This window comes from Podarcis muralis, chromosome 7 (genome assembly GCF_964188315.1).
Source record: "Podarcis muralis chromosome 7, rPodMur119.hap1.1, whole genome shotgun sequence".
Classification (NCBI taxonomy): Eukaryota; Metazoa; Chordata; class Lepidosauria; order Squamata; family Lacertidae; genus Podarcis; species Podarcis muralis.
Window position 1 is genome coordinate 19,354,817 of NC_135661.1, and position 20,734 is coordinate 19,375,550.

The 20,734-nt window shown below is 47.1% G+C and overlaps 2 protein-coding genes across 13 annotated transcripts in view; both read left to right on the forward strand.

The window, feature by feature from the left end:
* The window catches only part of SLC35E2B (solute carrier family 35 member E2B), a 26,875-nt gene extending 17,368 nt beyond the window's left edge, over positions 1-9,507 (forward strand). For all 6 annotated transcript variants that reach the window (XM_028740900.2, XM_028740899.2, XM_028740903.2 and 3 more), the window contains 4 exons: positions 174-227; positions 2,236-2,308; positions 3,420-3,565; positions 5,122-9,507. In XM_028740900.2, coding sequence (XP_028596733.2) covers positions 174-227; positions 2,236-2,308; positions 3,420-3,565; positions 5,122-5,371 — 523 coding nt within the window. In that variant the 3' untranslated portion in view covers positions 5,372-9,507. The remainder of the gene's footprint in view (positions 1-173; positions 228-2,235; positions 2,309-3,419; positions 3,566-5,121) is intronic.
* The window catches only part of LOC114602539 (cyclin-dependent kinase 11B), a 143,125-nt gene that overhangs the window by 99,759 nt on the left and 22,632 nt on the right, over positions 1-20,734 (forward strand). For 3 of the 7 annotated variants that reach the window (XR_013393577.1, XM_028740893.2, XM_077931336.1), the window contains exons 1-6: positions 10,832-10,982; positions 12,835-12,962; positions 14,929-15,044; positions 16,010-16,134; positions 17,397-17,535; positions 20,272-20,408. Coding sequence is in view for 6 of the 7 variants with exons in the window: in XM_028740893.2 (XP_028596726.1) it covers positions 12,852-12,962; positions 14,929-15,044; positions 16,010-16,134; positions 17,397-17,535; positions 20,272-20,408 (628 nt within the window). In the remaining variant the exon portion in view is untranslated. Of the gene's footprint in view, positions 1-10,831; positions 10,983-12,832; positions 12,963-14,928; positions 15,045-16,009; positions 16,135-17,396; positions 17,536-20,271; positions 20,409-20,734 lie in introns of those variants that run through there. The other 4 variants (XM_077931335.1, XM_028740888.2, XM_077931337.1 and 1 more) reach the window with 4 other exon arrangements.

Sequence of the window (20,734 nt, forward strand, 5' to 3'; positions counted from 1 at the left end):
GCGGCAGGCCTCAGGCCACCCTGAATTGTGCAACTTGGTCGGAGACCTTTGTGTAGCAGCAAGTCTAATAAATGATAATAATCATTCCACGCACACACACATATACGCCTGCACGCACACACAAACCGTGTTCCTTCTCATAAACAAACATGTGGTTTCCTCCCCCCTTGCAGCTTGCAGAATGTTTTCTCCAAAAAACTGCTCAGCGGAGACAAGTATCGCTTCTCGTAAGTACCTGTCGTATTTCAGAAACCAAAAGCCCCTCCACGTTGATGAACCATTGGTGAGTCCTTCTTGTTTTGCCAGCTCCCTCAGAGGACAGCAGCCAGTTTAGGAGGGCTCTCAGAACCGTCCTAAATCCATCTCTTTCTTCACAGAGGTCTTAGCGAGTTCCTTGGCTCCTAGCATGTGAGAGGGCTAGGACTCTTCTCATCGTTTGGGTTACTGCAAGGGTTTTCCATGTGATGCCCTTCAGGTGTCGTTGGACTCCAACTCGCATCAGCCCAAGACAGCACGGATTATTGAGGATTAGACAAAATCAGGGAGGAGAAGGCTATCCGTGGCTGCTAATAATAATAATAAAAAAAAAATTTTATTTATATCCCGCCCTCCCCAGCCGAAGCCGGGCTCAGAGCTGCTAACAACAATAAAAGTAACACAGCATTCTAAAATCAATTCATTCTAAAATCAATTCAAATCAAATTAATGGCAACCATTGGGCTAGAGTTCTGTCAGGATTGCCAAAGGAGGGGGTCAGACTGTGCCTTCGCCAAAGGCCTGGTGGAACAGCTCTGTCTTACAGGCCCTGTGGAAAGGTGTCAAGTCCCGCAGGGCCTAGTCTCTTGTTCCACCAGATCAGCAATGACTCTGTTCTGCTTTCACTTTCGAATGCCTCTGAATCGGCTGGGAATCACTAGTGGCGAGAGTTGCTCTTGTGCTCAGTTCCTGCCGTTGGGTTTCCTCAGAGGCATCTGGTTGGCCACTGTGAGAACAGAATGCTGGACTAGATGGGCCACTTGGCCTGACCCAGCAGCTTCTTCCCCCCTCTTTATCTCTCATGCTTTTGACCAACATCTGTGTTTTCTCTGGACTGAGCTGCCTGTTACAGGACAAAGGGCCTTTTGGTTCTCCGCCCAGGGCCATTCAAGCTTCCCCTGACCTCTGATTTACTGGACGGGATCAGATAAACATGCAAAGCAGGCTTTAGCTGTCCTCCGAAAGAAGCTTGCTTGTTCCTGTGTTGAATTTTGTTTCATTTAGCAGGATTTGTATCTAAAAGAATTAAGCAGGTCTCTAAGCCTGGGGTGTGGAATTTCCAGCCCATGACCTAAACAGGGCCTAGTAAGGGTCGCAGTTTGGCACCCAAGGCTATTTCCTCTAAGCGTGTCATATATGGGGCAGGAAGAGATAAATCTGGATTGGCTGCACAACTGCTTTCCATGTGGGAAGCTTGGTCACTCATTCAATCCCCTCTGAAAGCAGGCTCCAAAGGCATCCCGTTTTCAGAGTGATCAACAATCTATTTCCTCTCATAGAGCTGAAATTCCCAGAGTGTCTCCAGGGAACTCTGGGAACTGTACCACTTTTAACAGTGATGGCTTTCCCTGAAGAATCCTGGGAACTGTGGTTTGTTAAGGGGTGCTGAAAGTTGTTAGGAGGACCCTGTTCCCCTCCCAGAGCTACAGTTCCCAGAATTCCCTGGGTAGTGCCACTCTGGAAATGGGGGGGGGGGGATAGGAGTCTCCTAACAACTCTCTGCTCCCATAAAAAATTACAGCTCCCTGGATTCTTTGGGGAAAGCAATGACTGTTAAATTGGCATGATGCTACTGTAAATATATAGTGCAGCTGGAGCGTTTTGTCTGTGTTGATGCCCAGCATAAGCCATGCACCTTCCATGCATTTAAAGCACATTCCCCACCCCCTCAAAAAGTATCCTGGGAACTGTAGTTTATTCATACGGAACTACAATTCCCAGCACCTTTAACTAACCACACTTCACGCTTTAAAAGTATGATGGGTAAGGAACCGTACGTATGGACCACTGCTGTGGGTAACCCTTCATCGCTCTGTCACAGCTGGTTTTGTTGTGCTTTTAAAGATCACCTCCAGTTTCAGCAGCGTATTGAGTTTGGGTGTCTCCCGTTTCGTCCTTCTGACTGTTATTTCCCTTGCAGCCCATGCAAAATGCTAATTTCACTTGATTAATTCTCCCCAACCAACACCACTTCCATAGCGCTCCTGAGCTTCAGTTCTACACCAGTGCAGCTGCAGTGATCATGCTGATTCCAGCTTGGATCTTTTTCATGGTGAGATTTTTTGTGCATTCTTCCCCCTCCAACCCCGCTATAAACGAAGAGTCCTGCTCCATTTTCAAAGCACCCAAATTCAAATCTTGCCTCTGTTACTAAGCAGCCGTAAACAACCTAGGGTCCCCCGGCCTCTACTTGCCTCCTCCAGATCAGCAGTATGGGAAGAAGAATGCCAGCTTGTATTACAGTGGTACCTCAGGTTACATACGCTTCAGGTTACAGACTCTGCTAACCAGAAATAGTGCTTCAGGTTAAGAACTTTGCTTCAGGATGAGAACAGAAATCGTGCTCCAGTGTGTGGCAGCAGCAGGAGGCCCTGTTAGCTAAAGTGGTGCTTCAGGTTAAGGACAGTTTCAGGTTAAGTACGGACCTCCGGAACTAATTAAGTACTTAACCTGAGGTACCACTGTAGGCTGTTGTGGGGATTATACTAACATGCTGTACGTGAAGGGCTTGCCATAAAGCATAAAGCTTTATCGCCATAAAGCAAGGATGGGGAGGGAACCTGTGGACTTCTAGCAATGAAGGGCCAGAGCTTAATGACAGAGCACCGGCTTGGCATGCAGAAGGTGCCAGGTTCAATCCCTGGCCTCTCCAGGTAGGGCTGGGTGAGATCCATGTCTGAAATCCTGGAGAGCTGCTGCCAGTCAGTGTAGACAGCACTGAGCTAGATGGATTAATGGTCTGACTCCGTACAAGGCAGCTTTGTGTGTTCATATGAAACCTTACAGGCGCTGTATTTTGTCTGCATCCATCAGCAGGCCACAATTTTTCTCCCTGCCGTTCAAAAAGGAAACTGTCCTTGAAACATCCCTTTGAGAAATCTGTCCCTAGGAGAATTATACAGGAAGCAATTTCACATAATGGAAACCATCTAAATCTGAATAATGTAAGAAAAACACACATGAGTGTCCAGAATCTGAAAACCTGGAGAGTTGCTGCCAACCAGAGTCAATAATACTGAGCTTAGGTGATCAATGGTCTTACTCAGTACAAGGCAGCTTCCTGTGTTTCCTTACTTTTCAGCGATCCCTTTCTGTGTGTTTTAATGAAGCCTTCACTGCCTCTCATCCATCTTCTTCTTTCTTTTCCTTTCCTTTCTTCTTAGGACGTGCCAGTAATTGGGAGAAGCGGGAAGAGCTTCCAGTACAACCAGGATGTCGTCGTGCTGCTTCTGATAGACGGAGTGCTGTTTCATCTCCAAAGCGTTACAGCCTATGCCTTGATGGGAAAGATTTCCCCTGTGACTTTCAGGTTAAGAATCCCCCTTGCATTTTGTCTTGGTTTTTTTGAAAAAAAAAAAGAAAAAGATTTGTGTGCATATATTTAAACAATGGATTTCCTTGCCTTTTTGACCAGAGATTGGTCTCTTATGGCGACTTACACCAGGTGACCACTGGCAGTAGGTTGAGATCTACTGCCTGGTAGGTCAGCCCTAAGGGTGCAGAGGGTGGCCTTTTCAGTGGTGGCTCCCCATCTGTGGAATGCTTGCCCCAGGGAGACCCGCCTGGAGCCATCCTCGTCCATCTGCAGATGCCATACTAAGGCCTTTGGTTAATTAACACAGTCTCCCATGGTGGAGCTCGTATTTTCATAGAGTGGGTAGGACTTTGCAACTGGATGAGAGTTTTATGGGTTTTGAAAGTTTTGAAAGTTTTAAAAGTTTTCTAGTTCTAATTTGCTTTAATTTTGTTGTAGTTTATCTCATCAAGTTGCTCTGGCATTTTGTCTTCAGCATAAAGAGACTGATGAATGTTGTTAATATCCACAGCGAATAATAATAGGTTGCTGGATAATGTGCAGTACATGGGCAAAGGTTTCCTTATTTATCTGCTGTTTTAACGAGCACGAAAGACAGCATAGTGGGGTGCAAGATCTGCCAACGTGGTGCCCGTGGGCACAATCAAGCTGATTAGCCCTTCCCTATATTGGAAGCTGAAGCTTAACAATGGTCATGGAGCAGAAGAGCCAGAGCTAAAACTCCTGAATGCAAACATTTAATTTGGCCCTTGTGGGGGACAGGGGGGAGGCATAGCTCAGTGGTAGAGCATCTGCTTTGGAAGCAGAAAGTCTCCTGTTCAATTCCCCATCACATCTTTAGGTAGGTCTAGCATTGCATACAACCCCATGAGTCTCCCCGGAGCATAATGTAGGCCCCATATGTTTCAAGCACCACTATACACCTTTAAATGGTCATGGCTTCCCCCAAAGGATCCTGGTAGCTGTAGTTTGCAAAGGGTGCTGCAAGTTGTTAGGAGAGCTACACTTCACAGAGTATCCTGGGAAGGAGGGTTGATTGATAAACCACTTTGGGTCGTGCACCTTTGTGAGGGCAAAGAAAGCCATAAACGGCTGTAAACTGCTGGGTCTGGCCGATAAAACTCAGGAGCCAGGAGGAGATAAGAGTCCCGTGATTTATTACTTTACAAGCAATAGGTTCAGCAGGTAATCCACAGAAATCTGAACACCATGCTGGGGGGCCATTTATAAGATTTTTACACAAAGGATTCCAATTTCTACCAATCATATGCATAGAAACATTTCCCATTACACCATCATTTTCTTCAAGCGATAGGCTATCAATTTTGGGGGCCCCTGGGGTCCCCCCTCAAGGGGAAGGGGGTCTATTAACAGCTCTCGGCACTTACAGCTCCCGGGATTATTTGGTGGGGAAAGGCCTGACTGTTGAAAGCAATGTGATGGATGCAGCCCTACAGTTCTCTGTCTCACCCAGTCTGTTGACGTGCTCTGGGAGCCCAGCTCTGTTTTTCTGACCTTGTTTCTCACTCCATCTTCCTCTCCGTTTCCAGCGTTGCCAGCACGGTGAAGCACGCCCTGTCCATCTGGCTAAGCATCATCGTGTTTGGCAACAAGATCACCAGCCTCTCGGCCATCGGGACTGTCCTGGTGACAATTGGGGTTCTGCTCTATAACAAGGCCAAGCAGCACCAGCAAGAGACCATTCAGAGCCTGGCAGCAGCCTCTCCTCCCCAAGCGTCCCAGAGCTTGAACGAAGACACCAAACCACTGATTCCCAAGGACTTGAAACCCTATGAATGAGGCCACCCTCTGTCCCTCTGCCACAACTTTGTTGCAGAGAAGCATGGGGTGTTTTTATTGGGGGTGGGGTGTCAAGTATACAATCCCAGCGAATAACGGGGCTGTGGGCACTTGCTGGGGGCAAGGCCTTTTTTCTGCGGTTGAGAAAAATGAGTTGCACGTCAACATACAGAGAGAGAGAGAGAGAGCTCTTTGAGAAGCGGATGTATAGAATGGAAACGTATGGACTTTTGACTCTGTCTAAAGAGCTTGCAAAATGTCAGGCGGTTGCTTGGGGCCCAGCCTCCACCAAAGCAATGTGAAATACAGCAAGTTTCCCCATCGTCGGCACAGCACTGCCGACCCATCTCATCCGTTGCAGGGACTTGAGCTGAAACGTCTGCGTTTTGAAAAGACTACGAAGCAACGGTCAGTTGGGATAGGGGAAGGTCAGCCACCACTTCAGCCCAAAAGCCCAAGACGGTTAAGAGCATTGTTTTCTGGAGATTCAAAACCAGCAAAAGGTGGAACGGTTTGGGGCTGTGGGGATTCTTAACCACTAGCATGTTGTGTGACAGATGTGCACCCCATCATCCCCGAGCCCCAAACACACAATGGACTGAAAAGGGGGGATACCACTGTCTCTCACTTTCTCTTATTGGCAAAACCCTCCAGAGACCTTTCAGCCATCAAAGAGATTATATCATCAGTTCTGATAGCAATCCTCCACACACACACACACACACACACACACACACAATTTTGGTAGCCATCTTCTTTTACACATACACACACACACACACCCCAAGTTTAATTTCTAGGTGCTTTCCGAAGTGAAATGAACGTTATTAAAAGCATGGCTGGGAAATATTTTGCACTAGAGGTCAGGTAGGTGGGCAGCTTTGAATGTCTTATCTCACCCCACCTTCAGTTTTGGGACTGTGTAGGTAGGCAATAAATAACGGACTCTTGGGAAATGTGGGGGTACCAGCTTGATACACATAGCAAAGCTTGCTTCTGAGAATTATGAATTGGGAACCAAAGGAGGAAGAAGCAGGGTCCCTTTTGTTTTAAACGGAAGAAAGAAAAATAAGGGGGAAATGGCAGAGGTGTTCCTACCTTCTCATGAGGTTTCAGGTTAGTTCACAAGGTTGTAACAGCGGGGTGGGGGGTTGGGACACTGGGGTTTTCCAGTTCTGTTCTGGGTCAATGGCTGTAGTCAGCAACTAACACGGCCAAAAGTTTGCATTGAGAAGGAAGCAGAGGGTGGTGGGTTGTAGTCCCTGCTTGCCCTACTTAGAGGAGACCCACCGAAGTTAATAAGCAGGACTCGCTTATTTCACTGGGTCTTCTCTGAGTAGAGCTAAAGTTGGATGCAGCCCATAGGAGCAAAGGAAGCTGATTCATACTGTGTCGGCTCAGTGTTGTCTGCACTGGCCGGCAGCAACTCCAGTGTTTCAGACAGGACTGTTCCCAGCCTTACTTGGAGATTCCAGGGGTTGAACCTTAGGCATGCAAAGCAGATGCTGTAACACCTGAGCTGCATCCTTCCAGGTAGAAGGTGACAGGACAAACTCTCTGCCTGCGAACTCACAAGTAGACAGCAGCAAGCCAGCATAGACCAGTGGTCTAAGACTTGGCATCATTTTGAGTAGGTTTGCATGAAATTTTGTACACTGCCTTGCAAGGACAATTGCACCCTAAAAGGCATTTTATAAGTTATATACGGTGCCGTCCTAATGATGTCTACTCAGAAGTAAGCCTTCCTTAATTCAGTGGCGCTTCTTCCCAGGTAGGCACGGTATAGGATTGCAGCCTGTAGAATGAATTAAAACAGGTCTTTGCGGTCCATGTTTTGTGCTGGGTAGAATGGGAAAGAGCGAGAGAGCCCATAAGCTAGGACCTCCCTGGCCCACAGAGATGTGGTTGCAAATGGCAGAGTAAACAGGCTTAACTTTAGGGTTGCACTGTTCAATACTGTTTAGTATTGTGCTACATTTCAGCAGGGACACCTGCCCTTTTGCAAAAAAAGCAAAAAAGAAAAAAGAAAGCTGTGTGTCATGAGCCACAAGAACACCAGCCACGTTACTACAGCTCAACAGAGGCTGGTCCATCTGGGCGTGTTGCCCCACCAACCTCAGCCGGCCCCCACCTGCCTGCGTTCTTACTTGCAGCAAGACCAGGAGGTGGCATTGGTTGTCATTCTCAGTGTTTCCTCTGGAGACAAAATTAGAATTGGCTGGCTCTGGCTGCCATTGGCTCTGGCGCCACCTACTGTTGGCCTCCCTGCTTTCTGCCCTACCAGACACTACTGGTAAAATTTTACCCAAGTCTGCCAATCACCAGCTAGTTTAACATCGCCATCCTATGCACGCCTAAGAAATAAGCCTCGCTGAGTTATTCAGGGCTTACTCCCAGGTATGTGTATATAGGATTGCTGCCAAAGTGAAACACAACCATAGCCGTGAAGATAAGCATTTTGTCCATTACAGATGTTAGACCTGCGTATCACAGTAGGTGCCACTTTAGGGGGTGTTCACTCCCATGTGTAAGAGAAATAGGAGTACCTCTTTCAAGCTGACATATTTTTGTGTGTTATCAGTATTTCATGCTGTAGTTGTATGTGTTTTTAATTAGCCACGCGATGAACGGGGAAACTTTTTTTAAAAAACTTAGTAGAAAGCTTTTTGCTGGGTAAGCAAATCAGTTAACTGATACTAAACATTTAACAACTGAATGTTTGGCTGAGGAGTTGCCAACTTTTTCAGGCCTGTCTGCTCCACTGCCTCCAGTCACCTTTTCCCCAGTTCATCCCGGCCCTCAAGGGCCAGAAATAGAGAACGTGTGTATTTGCATACTTTGTTTTTTTACCGAGGGCTCTGTGTAAAAGTCAGATCCGGTAGTAGAGCCTTGAAAAGAGTTGAAAGAGGAAGTGGGAAAGAGCGCCTCTCTATCAGCATCCTCCTTCAGCTCTATGTATCTTTCAAAGTGGGGGTAGGGAGGGAAGGTCACCACCCTCACCAGCTTGTGACAGAGGAGACAGTGAGTGGATAGGGCAAGGGGCTCAGAGGCTTTTTGGGCGCCAGAAGACCTCAAGAGCCCTATGATGCCTGCGGGTGTCATGTTGGCAACTGGTGGTTTAATCACTAAGCATTCCAGCACGTATCCTTATAAACAGCATGTCTGTGTTTCAGCATTGCATGGGCTTTGCAATAAGAATGGCCTCAAATGGTCAGGTTCAGGATGGTTGTACTAATCTATAAGATACCTCATCCCACGAGCCCTGCCTCAGCCTCTGGGCTGCCCAGAAAGAGGCATAGCCTAGCTACACACAAAACTGGTTTAGCCACAGATTCCTCCTCTAGCAATCATGGGAAAGGTAGTTCCAAGAAACAAATTACTAAGAGAATCGACATAATTCTCGGCCCTCTTGTCAAGCTACAATTTCCAAGTCTGCCAGGGAAACAGTGACAGTTAAGCCCCTCATGGACATCAAACCAATTTACGTCTGTGGTGTGGAACAGTGCTTTTCCACTAAGTTCCTAGTTGATGGTGGACTGCAACTCCCACTGTCCCTGACTGCTGCCACAGTTGGCCAGGAATGATGGGAGTTGTAGTCCAGCAGCATCTGGGGACCTAAGGTAATCAGTGTTTGACGGTGTTTTAATCAAAGATGATGTTTCTGGGAAATGCCTGCAATTTAGATAAATAGTTCACATTTGTTATCCAGAAAATGACAAGATGTTTTTTTCCTGCGGAAACTTGAATACACAATCTCTCATGGGTGCTTTTTTTTTTTTTTTTTTTTGCAAAGGGGCCAAACTTTAAGTATATTGGGATACCAATATGAAAATAAAAGTGTATGCAATACATAATTGAGTATGTTCACTCTTCCAGTATTGACTTAATGTGGAACGTCCACCCGCTTTATAAACCTGCTTTCAAGCACAACCAATTTAATGTAACACTGACATCCGTATAACGTCTCCAAATGGACTGATCCTGTGGATGAGCTTTTGCTACCTGCGTAAGAGGCAAAAATACAAGCTGCAATGTTGTTGTTTTTAAAGGAAAGAAACCTGTAACTGTACATAATCCTGTTTTTGTTCACTGTATCTTCTAAGAATTCTCCTTTGGTAAATAAAAACAAAACCATGTTTTGCTCTCTGTTTAATTATCCTGTCTACATGAGTTGAGGGAAAGAACAGGGCTGGGGTGGTGAGGGAGGCAGGAGGCCAAATGTGGGGAACCCTCCCTCCACAAAGGGGGCAGGAGGATTTGGTGGGCGCCACTCAATCCTCACCCCCCTGATATGTCTCAATTTTGCCCAAACCAAAGGTATCAACTTTAGCCCAGGTTCAGTTCCCCCAGCATGCTGAGCTATATTCTCTGGTAGAATTGAACGAGAGAGCAAAACAAACTGTTGAGCTGCCAATAACCATAGAATGGCATCCAACTTAAAAATGGAAACAAGCCACATGTACACACAGAGAGAACCTGAATTTGAAATACCTGCAGGCCTTTTTTCTTCCCAGCCATAATTAAATGCAAATAAAAGGGGAAGAAATGGAGGCAGTGAGAGATTTTACTTTCTTGGGCTCTATGATCACTGCAGATGGTGACAGCAGTCACGAAATTAAAAGACGCCTGCTCCTTGGGAGAAAGGCGATGGCAAACCTAGACAGCATCTTAAAAAGCAGAGACATCACCTTGCCAACAAAGGTCCGTATAGTTAAAGCGATGGTTTTCCCAGTAGTGATGTATGGAAGTGAGAGCTGGACCATAAAGAAGGCTGATCGCCGAAGAATTGATGCTTTTGAATTATGGTGCTGGAGGAGACTCTTGAGAGTCCCATGGACTGCAAGAAGATCAAACGCATCCATTCTTAAGGAAATCAGCCCTGAGTGCTCACTGGAAGGACAGATTGTGAAGCTGAGGCTCCAATACTTTGGCCACCTCATGAGAAGAGAAGACTCCCTGGAAAAGACCCTGATGTTGGGAAAGACAAGGAGAAGGGGGCGACAGAGGACGAGATGGTTGGACAGTGTTCTCAAAGCTACCAGCATGAGTTTGACCAAACTGCGGGAGGCAGTGGGAGACAGAAGTGCCTGGCATGCTCTGGTCCATTGGGTCACGAAGAGTCGGACACGACTCAACGACTAAACAACAACAATACCATTTTATCCATTGATTTTCGTGGGCACTTCTCCCTTAATTCCACAGCTGGGGGTGGTTTTTTTTGGAGTGGGGAGCCATAAAAAAACAACACCCTGGAAGTTAGGGAGCCTTTCTAAGTCCACACTTTATGCATGTCTATATTGTGCATTGATGTCCACAAGAAAACGCTTGATTTCCGTCTTGGAGCTGGGAGGCTTAGTGGACCCAGAAGTACGTTACCCCCTCATAGGTCTATTCGAAAGTCTATGGGCTTCCGGCTGACGTTCTGCGAACGTCCACAAGCGGATGGGCCTCTCCCTTTAACTGTCCCCGGGCCGGGCCGGGAACTTCCCCCTTTCCGGTGACGTAACGGACCCGCGCCGGAAGAAATGCGTGCGCCACGCGTCGCGCTTCCGGGCACTGCATCCCCGGCAAGTGGGTCGTGGAGGCGGTGGCGGTAGGGGCGACTGGGAAGGTAAGGGAGGGTCGAAGGCGGGGAGGCTGCAGCTGCGGTGGGCCGCCTTCCCTTCCCCGCTCCCCCGGGGCCGGGGGCCGGGTTTCAGAGGGGAGGGAAGCGGAGTTTCCTGTGGCGGGGAAGGTGGGCCGTGGTAGGGCGGCCTGCCTTGCCGGGGTGGCGTGTTGTGGGGCTAGGCCTCCCTTGTAGCGGGTGGTGGTGAGGCGCCCTCTCGAGCTCTCCTTATTTTACTAGGATTTGGAGATTTTCTTCCTGGCTTTCCCCCCAAGACGCTCGGAACTTCTTTCTCTGTCCAACCCCGTCCCACTTCATTCAAGTTCTGTTCACTTCATTCAAGTCCGGAGCTCTTGGCTGAGCGGGTGTTTTATTTATCTACCGTTATTTATTTATTTATTAAATTTATGTACACCCCCCCTTCGCCAAGGGTCAAATTGCGGTTTACAATGTAAAAACGCGAAAGGGCATGGCCACAATGACAAAACCAAACAATAACATCCACCCCAATTCGAGGTTTTGGTCTTCCTGGTCCTGCCCTGTGCCGTCACTACAAACACGATGCTGTATGGGTTGATTTTTTTGGGGGGTGTGTGTGTAAGTCTGCAAAATTCAAAGGCTAGCTTGTGGACTGTGAGCTTTTACTTTAAAGGAACTTCTGTTCATGGTCGCTGCACCTGCTGAAGTTCCTAGCTCTAGTACAGCTGTGCAGGGGCTATGCCTTCTGAATGCAGTGGTACCTCGGGTTAAGTACTTAATTCGTTCTGGAGGTCCGTATTTAACCTGAAATTGCTCTTAACCTGAAGCACCACTTTAGCTAATAGGGCCTCCTGCTGCTGCTGCGCTGCTGGAGCACGATTTCTGTTCTCATCCTGAAGCAAAGTTCTTAACCCAAGGTACTATTTCTGGGTTAGCGGAGTCTGTAACCTGAAGTGTATGTAACCCGAGGTACCACTGTACCTTTAACAATGGTGCATTTGGGGCAAACTGCTTGTGGAGGCTGTTGCCCACCAGTCAATGATATATGGGGAGGAAACATCCTGAAGGAGTGGGGGCTGCGTGCGTCACATTCGAAAAGCCCCAGGTTTAAACCTTTGTCCTTCCTATTATAACATGTGTTGGAATCCTTTGGTCCTACGGATGTTGTTGAACTACAACACCCATCATCCCTGGCTATTGGCTGTGTTTTCTAGGGCTGATGTTCAGCAGTGCCTGCAGGGCCAAAAATTCCCGGTGTCTGAGTTTAAATAATTAGGTATCAGGTGATGGAAGAAACCTGTCTCTTCCTGAGAGGCTAGAGAGCTGTTCAAAGGAGACAATAGCTGAGATAGGAGAATCGGGTGACTGATGTGCTCCAAGGAAGCTTTCAGTGACCCTATTAATAAATGAATGCTGTAGTTACATTATACTAGCAGCCTCGTACCCAGCGTTGCTTGGAAATTGTGTATAAACAACCCAAAACCAGTACATTGTTGAAACCAGTCATTGAAATCAGTGCAGTTTTTAATGGTTCGGTCCACCATTTGATTTCAAATGGCCTTGTATCCAAACATAGACAAAAATTTGCTCTTTGAGCTCATTCAAAAGTTTTGTTGCAATATCTTAGGAAGTGTCCAAATGCATAGGCAGCAGACGAGCAACTTTCTGAAATATATAGTAGATGTTTTTCATGATGCCAACCCAGCTAGCAAACTGGCCTGTTTGTTTTGGGCTAATTATAGTTTCCAAGTGCTTTTCAGAGGTGGCTGCAGGCAGAGTACCTTAACGGTAGTTTTAATCTCGGCGTTATTAAAATGTGGACAGCCAGGTCTGTGATAGGGTAGCAGCAGCCTCATTTGATGGTTGTCTTTTCTTTTAGTGCCTTTTTAAACACAAATGGGTGATGAAAAGGAATCTTGGAAAGTGAAAACGTTAGATGAAATTCTTCAGGAGAAGAAACGTCGCAAAGAGCAAGAGGAGAAAGCAGACATAAAGCGCCTCAAAAATGTAAGCTGCCCTTCTAGAGCCAGTGCCTATAAGAGTATGTTTTCTTTCCCCTCATTTTCTTCCCCCCTCTCTAATTAGAACAAAGCTTCTTCTGGTGTTCTCAGGCTGCAGTCCTGTGCACACCTGCTTGAAGTAACTGAGACTTGCTTCCAAGTGCGCACACATAGGATTGCATGTCTGGTGAAAGTCCTTTGTGCTAGTCGAGTACCACTCTCATGCTGACATTGTGCAGTTTAGAAAACTACCCAAACTTTGCTCCCCCACCTTTAATTAGAGAGAGAGCGTTCTATAGCTTGTTGTAACCTGCTCCGGGACTTGCTGGTGAAGGGCATGTAATAACCGTAATCTCCTCGGGAGGGCGGGTTCCTCCTAAATATTCTTTTGATTATTTTTATGTTATTATTTAATTTCTATACTGCCTAATAAATTAAAAGGATCTCTAAGCGGGGTACAGAAAACTGAAGCAACAACAGGCAACTTAAACTATTACAAAAATACACAGTTGCATATAAAAATGTTACATATACCTATACATCAGTTCGTTTTCCTCCTGCCACACCCTCCGGGTTCTCACCCAGGGTCCAAACACTCAGCTCAACCACAAAAGTATCATAACAAGAAGAGTTCCTGCAAACAGAAGACGTCACCCTATTCTCTTACTCTAGACTTGCTTTTTATGGGCAGGCCCAAGGGGGATGATACTTCCTCAGGCTGCCCGCAGCTGTGTCCCATTCAGCTGCACTCTCCCCACCCACTTCCAGGTACAGCAGGTTTGTACTTTTGCAAACCTCAGTGGTGGTGGTGTTGTTTATTACATTTATATACCGCTCTTCATCACAAGATATTAGGGCGGTTCACAGAACCAAATTGTCTTGCCAAAGGCAAGGTGGTTCTTTTAAAATGAGATTCAGAAGCAATACAAAATACACAAGTGAGTAGGAAGCCCTCAAGAAGCAGCAATGCGACTCCCCCAGGTAGCCTCTGTTTGCATGGCCCTGCAGCCGATCAGTTCATGCACGAGCTTCAAAGAAACTCTGCCCAAACCGTCCAATTTAATAGATAGCCTGTGTGGCATCCAAGACTGAATACGTGCAGATCATCCATTAGCCACCCTCTCCCATTGCCTTACTTTCTCAAAACAATGTCCAACATCGAAGAAGGTACTCAGCACTATCCTCCACAGCTGATTAAGGCAGCTGTGGGGGAGGGGCTTCACCTCCTCCCAACTTTCTCAGGACATTAAAGACTGTTCTCGCACCATCGAAAAACTTAACAAGAGCGAGGGAGGGGGAAGGAACAGAGGCAGGGAGGGTAACCATGTGAAATCACTAACTCCTTGATACATTTTTGTCTTCTGGATGCATTTCCCATATACAAACACAAGATAAAAACACAGTGTTCCGCCTGGCAAAATTATTGCAAAAGAACTTCCACATTCACTTACCACCCCCCACATCATACTCATTAGCTTGTTCACAAACGTGCACATGCAGCAGCCAATTAACTCTTGCTTCCAGAAAGAAAGTGAATTGGAGGGTTCAAAATAATTGTCCACAGCAGCAGCATGACACTACCCAGGTTGTAAATAAAAACCTGTTGGATTATGGTGGCATCCTACTTATGTGCACTGGTCCCCAGAGGTGAAAGTGCCTGCATGTTCTTCTTTCCCCACTATACTTTGGTTCTACCCATTTGTCCAAAGTTCCCTGGAATATTTGTATGAAACATTCCGTCAAAAGAAACGTCAAGTAGCATCCTGGGATTCCCTCCCCCCTGCCTTTGAAGTGAATATAGCACACAAATAGGTTTCCCCTGTTTAAATGTCTGTGTTCTTTCCAATAGCACAACAAGCTCTGTGCTTCTGCTGTGATCGGGTAACAAAGTTTTTGGAGGTAAAACTAAGAATAATCTTTTACTATGCACAATTTCTGAAAGCCAAAATGTGTGTTTCCCCCTATCGTCGTAGTCTGATGATCGGGACTCGAAGCGCGATTCCCTTGAAGAGGGAGAGCTGAGAGATCACCGCATGGAGATAACTATCCGGAATTCACCTTACAGGAGGGAAGACTCTATGGAAGACCGGTAGGAAAGCCGCTAGCAGAGGGAGGGTTATACTCTCTCTCTCTCTCTCTCTCTCTCTCTCTCTCTCTCACACACACACACACACACACACACACACGGTTTAATTACAATTACTCACACTTGCCATATGATAGGAATGTGTATGGGGGTCTGGAACCCTTCCAGATATTCTTGGACTGCAACCCCTATCATCTTTGAACACCAGGCCGGATGGAGGTTGGAGGCTAGCAATATCTGGAGGGCCACAGATTCCTTTCCCCTGCATTGAAAGAAGGTAGATTTGTGATGGTGGTAGCTGGGAGCAATAAAGGCAAGTGATGGTCTACCTTAGGGATGGGGAGCTTGTGACCTTTCCAGATGTTGGACTGCAACTCTCACCATCCCTGACCATTGGCCATTCTGGCTGGGACTGATGGGAGTTCAGCAACATCTGGAGACTTCTGGTCTACAGAGATGTGGCCGTTACGATGGGCTGCACCTGAATTAGTAGGCTGGCAGGTTCTAGTTCCAGCTTCCCTTTGCAGCTGGCTTTGCTTCATTGGCAGTCTTCCCTGTCATCGTCTTTGGGACCATCACCTCTGCCTTCCACGATTGCGATACTGTTGCAGTGTGGTATACTTCATTTCTCATTTTTAAACAGCTGTGTTTTACTAAGCACTGTGCACAGATTAAAAGTCTTTGCTCTGCAGCTTGCATGGTGAAAACAAGGTGGGGAGGGTTAAAATAAGCAACCCTGGGCATGTACTTTTAAAGTGACATAGTGATGACCAGCTTGAATAGAAGCGATTCAGGGGAGGGAAGAAGCCAATGAGCAGCTGGTTTCAGTTGCCACTGTCCCATCTCTCAGGCTGCTGTTGCCAGGCGCAGTGACTCCTGATAGACGACAGTAAATGAATGAACTCTTCTTCTGCATACACACGATCCTTTTCCCATTCTCCCCCCCCCCCCATTGTTGTGGACTTCAGGGGAGAAGAGGACGACTCCCTGGCAATCAAACCCCCCCAGCAAATGTCACGGAAAGAGAGGGCACACCACAGAAAAGACGAGAAGAGGAAAGAGAAGCGGCGTCATCGCAGTCATTCGGCAGAAGGTACTCAGGTCGCTTCTTAGCATTTCCTCCTCAGTGTCTCCTAACCTCTGGTGTCCTTGGAAGAGGGTTGGTCTCTGGAACCCATCACACAATGATGAGTTCAGTTAAGGCAGCCTTATATATACACCCACAAAGTTTAGTAGCCAGCAGGCTTCCCACCCCACCCCAGCCCACTTAGAGCGCAGCTAGCTAACTTACAGTTCGAGATTCTGATCTGGCCCTCAAGAATTATTTTTGCTGGCCCTTTAAGAACTCAGCAATTTTTACTGGCAGTGGTAAGGGAAGTTCTTCAGCCATTGGCTCAATTGCTCATCAGGTGACCGCTCCTACTTTTGACCACACCCCATTATGTTGGGCTAACCAATGAGCTATACACGGTGGACCTTCTCATCTTAGAGGCTAATAGCCTCTGTTTCCATCTCCACCTTTCATGGAACATGGAAATGCAGAGGATTCTTAACAGGGTAGTTTAAAAAAGCTGTGGCTTCTACTGAGCCATTCCTTTTCCCTCTGCATTTCCATGCAGGTTGTGGAGGAAGAGACTTTCCTTCCTATGCAACTAGCCTGGGAACCAAGCGGAGGGGCTGATGCGCTCTGTCCCTCCTCTCCCAGAGCACTCACTCACCTGCATGGAATCCCTGGTTGCCTATGGCAAGCAGTTGAATATATGAGCTGACCCTCCCCATGTAAGGTTGTCTGCTGAGACACCCCCAGCATACTTCAGGGTGTCAGCTCAGTCCATGTGGGGCACTGGGTCTTTTAGGCCTCACCATTGCTGTATGTCGACTGAGAACGCACCTTGGGTCTATCAGTTGTCTGCTGGCTAATAGGCCACCTGGTACCTTCTGGTCACTGGCATCCATGAGGAGAATGCTGGACCATGCGCATTTTAACCCATCAAGAAGCTTCTTATGTTCTCAGGTGAGAGCTCGGAGCCAGGGTAGCTTTTACTGTGACACACAGTAGAGTAATATTGTTAATAGTGCCAGCTACAAAGTCTCAAGGAAGGGAGAATTTCCAACGTTTGTGGAAGTCAGCTTTAATTTTAAAAAGCCCTTTAACCTGATGGCTAATTTTAGCCATGGTGGCTTGTGGTTGTTTTTTGTTTTAGCAGAGTGCCAAGAGAAATGATTCTTTCATAATCTGTGTTTCTCTCTCCTTCTCTTTTTCATCTGGTTCCATTGCTCATTTTACGACTTCCGAATGCTGTTTGGGAGGGGGGGTAACAGTTTGGCCTTTTTTTTTTGTATCTCTATTATTAGGGAAGCATGCTAGGGTGAAAGAGAAGGAGCGCGAGCATGAACGTAGGAAAAGGCACCGTGAAGAGCAGGATAAGGCCCGCCGTGAATGGGAGAGGCAGAAAAGGAGGGAATTGGCTAGGGAGCATTCCCGGAGAGAGAGGTAAATTCCCCCCTGGCCCCGGAGCCCAAAATCCAGCATTTCCTCCCCAGAACCAACTTCTTAGGGACATTATGCAATCAGTCTAACAGCTGTACATCTGCTCCTTTGATTCTGTGCTTACATCACCTGCCACTAAATAGCTGTCTGCGTGCCGTGATCACAAGAACTGCAGAGATGTGGCAATTTGCTTAACAGTGTAAATCAAGCACGTAACTGGTTTAACCGTGTAAGCAAAGGTGTGGGCTATTGGAATGTGGTATTATTTCCATGATGCCGCATAGGCAACAGTTCCAAAAAAAAGCTACAGACTGTGCTGTTGACTTAAGAATTTAGTTTCCTGGGACTCTACCTTTTTTCTTGTAATGCAAACATAGGATCACTGTGATGAGTGGTTTTTTAAAAAATTGGGTGGACAGTGCTTGGTAACATTGCAGAAACTAGAGATGTAGTTGAATAAAGTTTGATGCAGCTCCCAGTTGTTGATTTGGGGTCATGGAGAGCTCCCCAGAAAAGCTGAACTAGACCATGGAAGCAAACTTATTGGTTTGGCTGAGAGCAAAATGCACACTTCTACTTTTTGAGAATGCATTGGCTCTGCTGTATTACTGTAATGAATCAAAAAGAAGATGCAGGACCACAGGTTAGCTACTCCTGACTTAGCAGGACATGGACAAAGCCTAACGGCCCCCTGGGCTCACACCCTCTCTCCTCCTCTGTGGCTGGGAGGATGAGTTTGAAAGCTTTCACACCCACTTGTAGTTCAGCATAGTTGGTCTTGTCATTTGTGATTGACATTGACTGCGGTTGGTTTAAAAACAAGCCACCATCAAACCATGGTTTCTGAAGCTGGCTTGTTGAAAGGAGTCATACTTAATGCAAACCACAGTTCCTGGTGTGGGTGGCATGGCAAGTTGCACTTAACCAAAAGCACAAGCTGACAGAGTCCTCCCAGCTGCATAGTGGGAGGAGAGCAGGGAGCTCGTAACCTCTTAGCTGCTGTGACAGGGAGAGGAAAGGGTTGGGGGGCATGTTGAGGGTAACGGCTAGGCTCCAAATCATAGCTCTTTGTGAAATCTGAACATAGCTTTTAATTGATTGAGAGACCTAATAAGCTGAGGTTACGCAAGTTCGGCCTTCTATATCAGGCATCAGAAGCCATGGTTTGGGCATCTAACTTGAGTGTGCCTGTTGAGCGATGGGTGGAGCTGGGGTTAAGAGTTGCTCCTTGTGCAGAAATCTAGCTAAAGAAAGACATTCTGCACCTACCACCTATGGAGGAGTCCTGTAGCCCTATGGACGCAATTGATATGTGAGCTTGGTAAGGAATGTACAGTAGAGATTTGAACCAACATTCAGAAAACCACCTCTAATATGAGGGATTTTACAACTTAAGAAATGGACCATGCATTTCACACATCTTAATCCTGCATATCTGATTCACCCCAGTGGGCATCAGATAAGTACACAGGAACACAAAAGCTGTCTTAGCACTCGTTCAGACTATTTGTCTGCCTTGCCTAATATTGCCTGCTTGGGTGATGGGGAACCTTTGTCCCTCCAGCTACTGTTGGACTCCAACTCCCATCAGCCCTGCCAGCATGGCCAATGGACAGGGAAGGTGTGAGTTGGAGTCCAGCAGCATCTAGACAGAGCGCCTCCCCATTCCTGGTCTGCTACAACTGACAGATGTTCTCCATGATCTTGGACAAAGAGAGGTCCTTCCCATCCGCGGCTACCTGCTGTTTAACTGGGAATACCTGGAATTGAACTGGGGACCTTCTGCATCTAAAGCAGGTCCTGTGCCACCAAGGTCTGTGATCCCTCCCCTACAAAATTCTCCAACGTGGAGGCCTCAAATCTCCTACTAGCCCATAAAGCAATGTTACAATGCCTTCCCCTTAAGAGAGAACATTTGGGCACTAGATCAAGCGCATGGTTAAGGAATTGTGGGCTGTATCCAAGGTCCGCCCTGGTCCAAGCAGATCCTTTGAAATCAGTCCATGTGGCTGACTTGGGCCCCTTAATTTCAGTGCATCTGCTCTGAGTAGGGCTAATACTGGATTCAGCTATGTGTTACAGGGATGGAGAACATCTGACCTCTCTTATCTTCCCCTCGGGACTCTTCCCCAGGCCACCGCCTCTCCTTAAGTGTTTGGTTTTGGTTGAATTCTGATAATGCCTCTGGCTTTCCTGGAACACAAGGATAAAGAGTGTAATGTAGAAACTCGCTTGCTGAAGGAAGGTGAAATTCACACCTATTGCTCTGCCCGCTTTTGCCTCTGGCTCCACCCACCACAGGCATGTGGCCCCCAGAATGTTGCCGAGAATGAAATGCGGCCCTCAGACTGAGAAAGGTTCCCCACTGCAGTTGTACTACGTCCGTGGTACTGTTGCCAGAAACATGAGCCAGAGGGGATGTTGGTAGTCACTGTCCTCCCAAGAGGGGTCTCTCTTTCGAATTTGAGGAGGGTCCAAAGCAGGGTAGGTGGGTGGGCAGTCAATAAATATCTTAACATCCTGATTTGTGTTGGTGCTGACTTGGCTAAGCAAAACCTCTCTTGATAAGGGAGATTCGGCCTTTGTGCAAATGCCAGAAGCTACGCTCTTAAAATAAATATTGCTAATCTTTCTAGAGGGAATGCAGCGAAAGAGACCATATAATTCAAAATTGTTAATTAAAAGAAACGAAAACCAATTCGATAAAATAACACGGGCGCCTGATGAAACCCTTCGTAGGGACCGCCTGGAGCAGCTTGAGCGGAAGAGGGAGCGAGAGAGGAAAATGAGAGAGCAGCAGAAAGAGCAGCGGGAGATCAAGGAACGGGAGAGGCGAGCGGAGGAGAGGCGTAAAGAACGGGAGGCCAGACGAGAGAGTAAGTAGCTCAGAGGTGGGGGCGGAACGGGGCGAGGGAAGCCTTATTTCCTTGCGGGTACGGGTCGTGTGTTTATTTCGTCTATGACGTTTATGCCGTGAAAACCTTTGACACAGATGTGCTCCTGGATGTCAGGCAAAGGAGGCTGTCTTACGCCACATCAGGTTCTTGGGACATCAAGCTCATTACTGCCTCTTAATTGACTTTCCATTGGCATCAGCTTTCCGGGGTTCCAGGAAACTCCACCTGGACACGATGGGGGATCAAACCCAGGACCTTCTAATGCAAAACGGATGCTCTGCTGCTGAACAGCAGCCCTTCTCCTA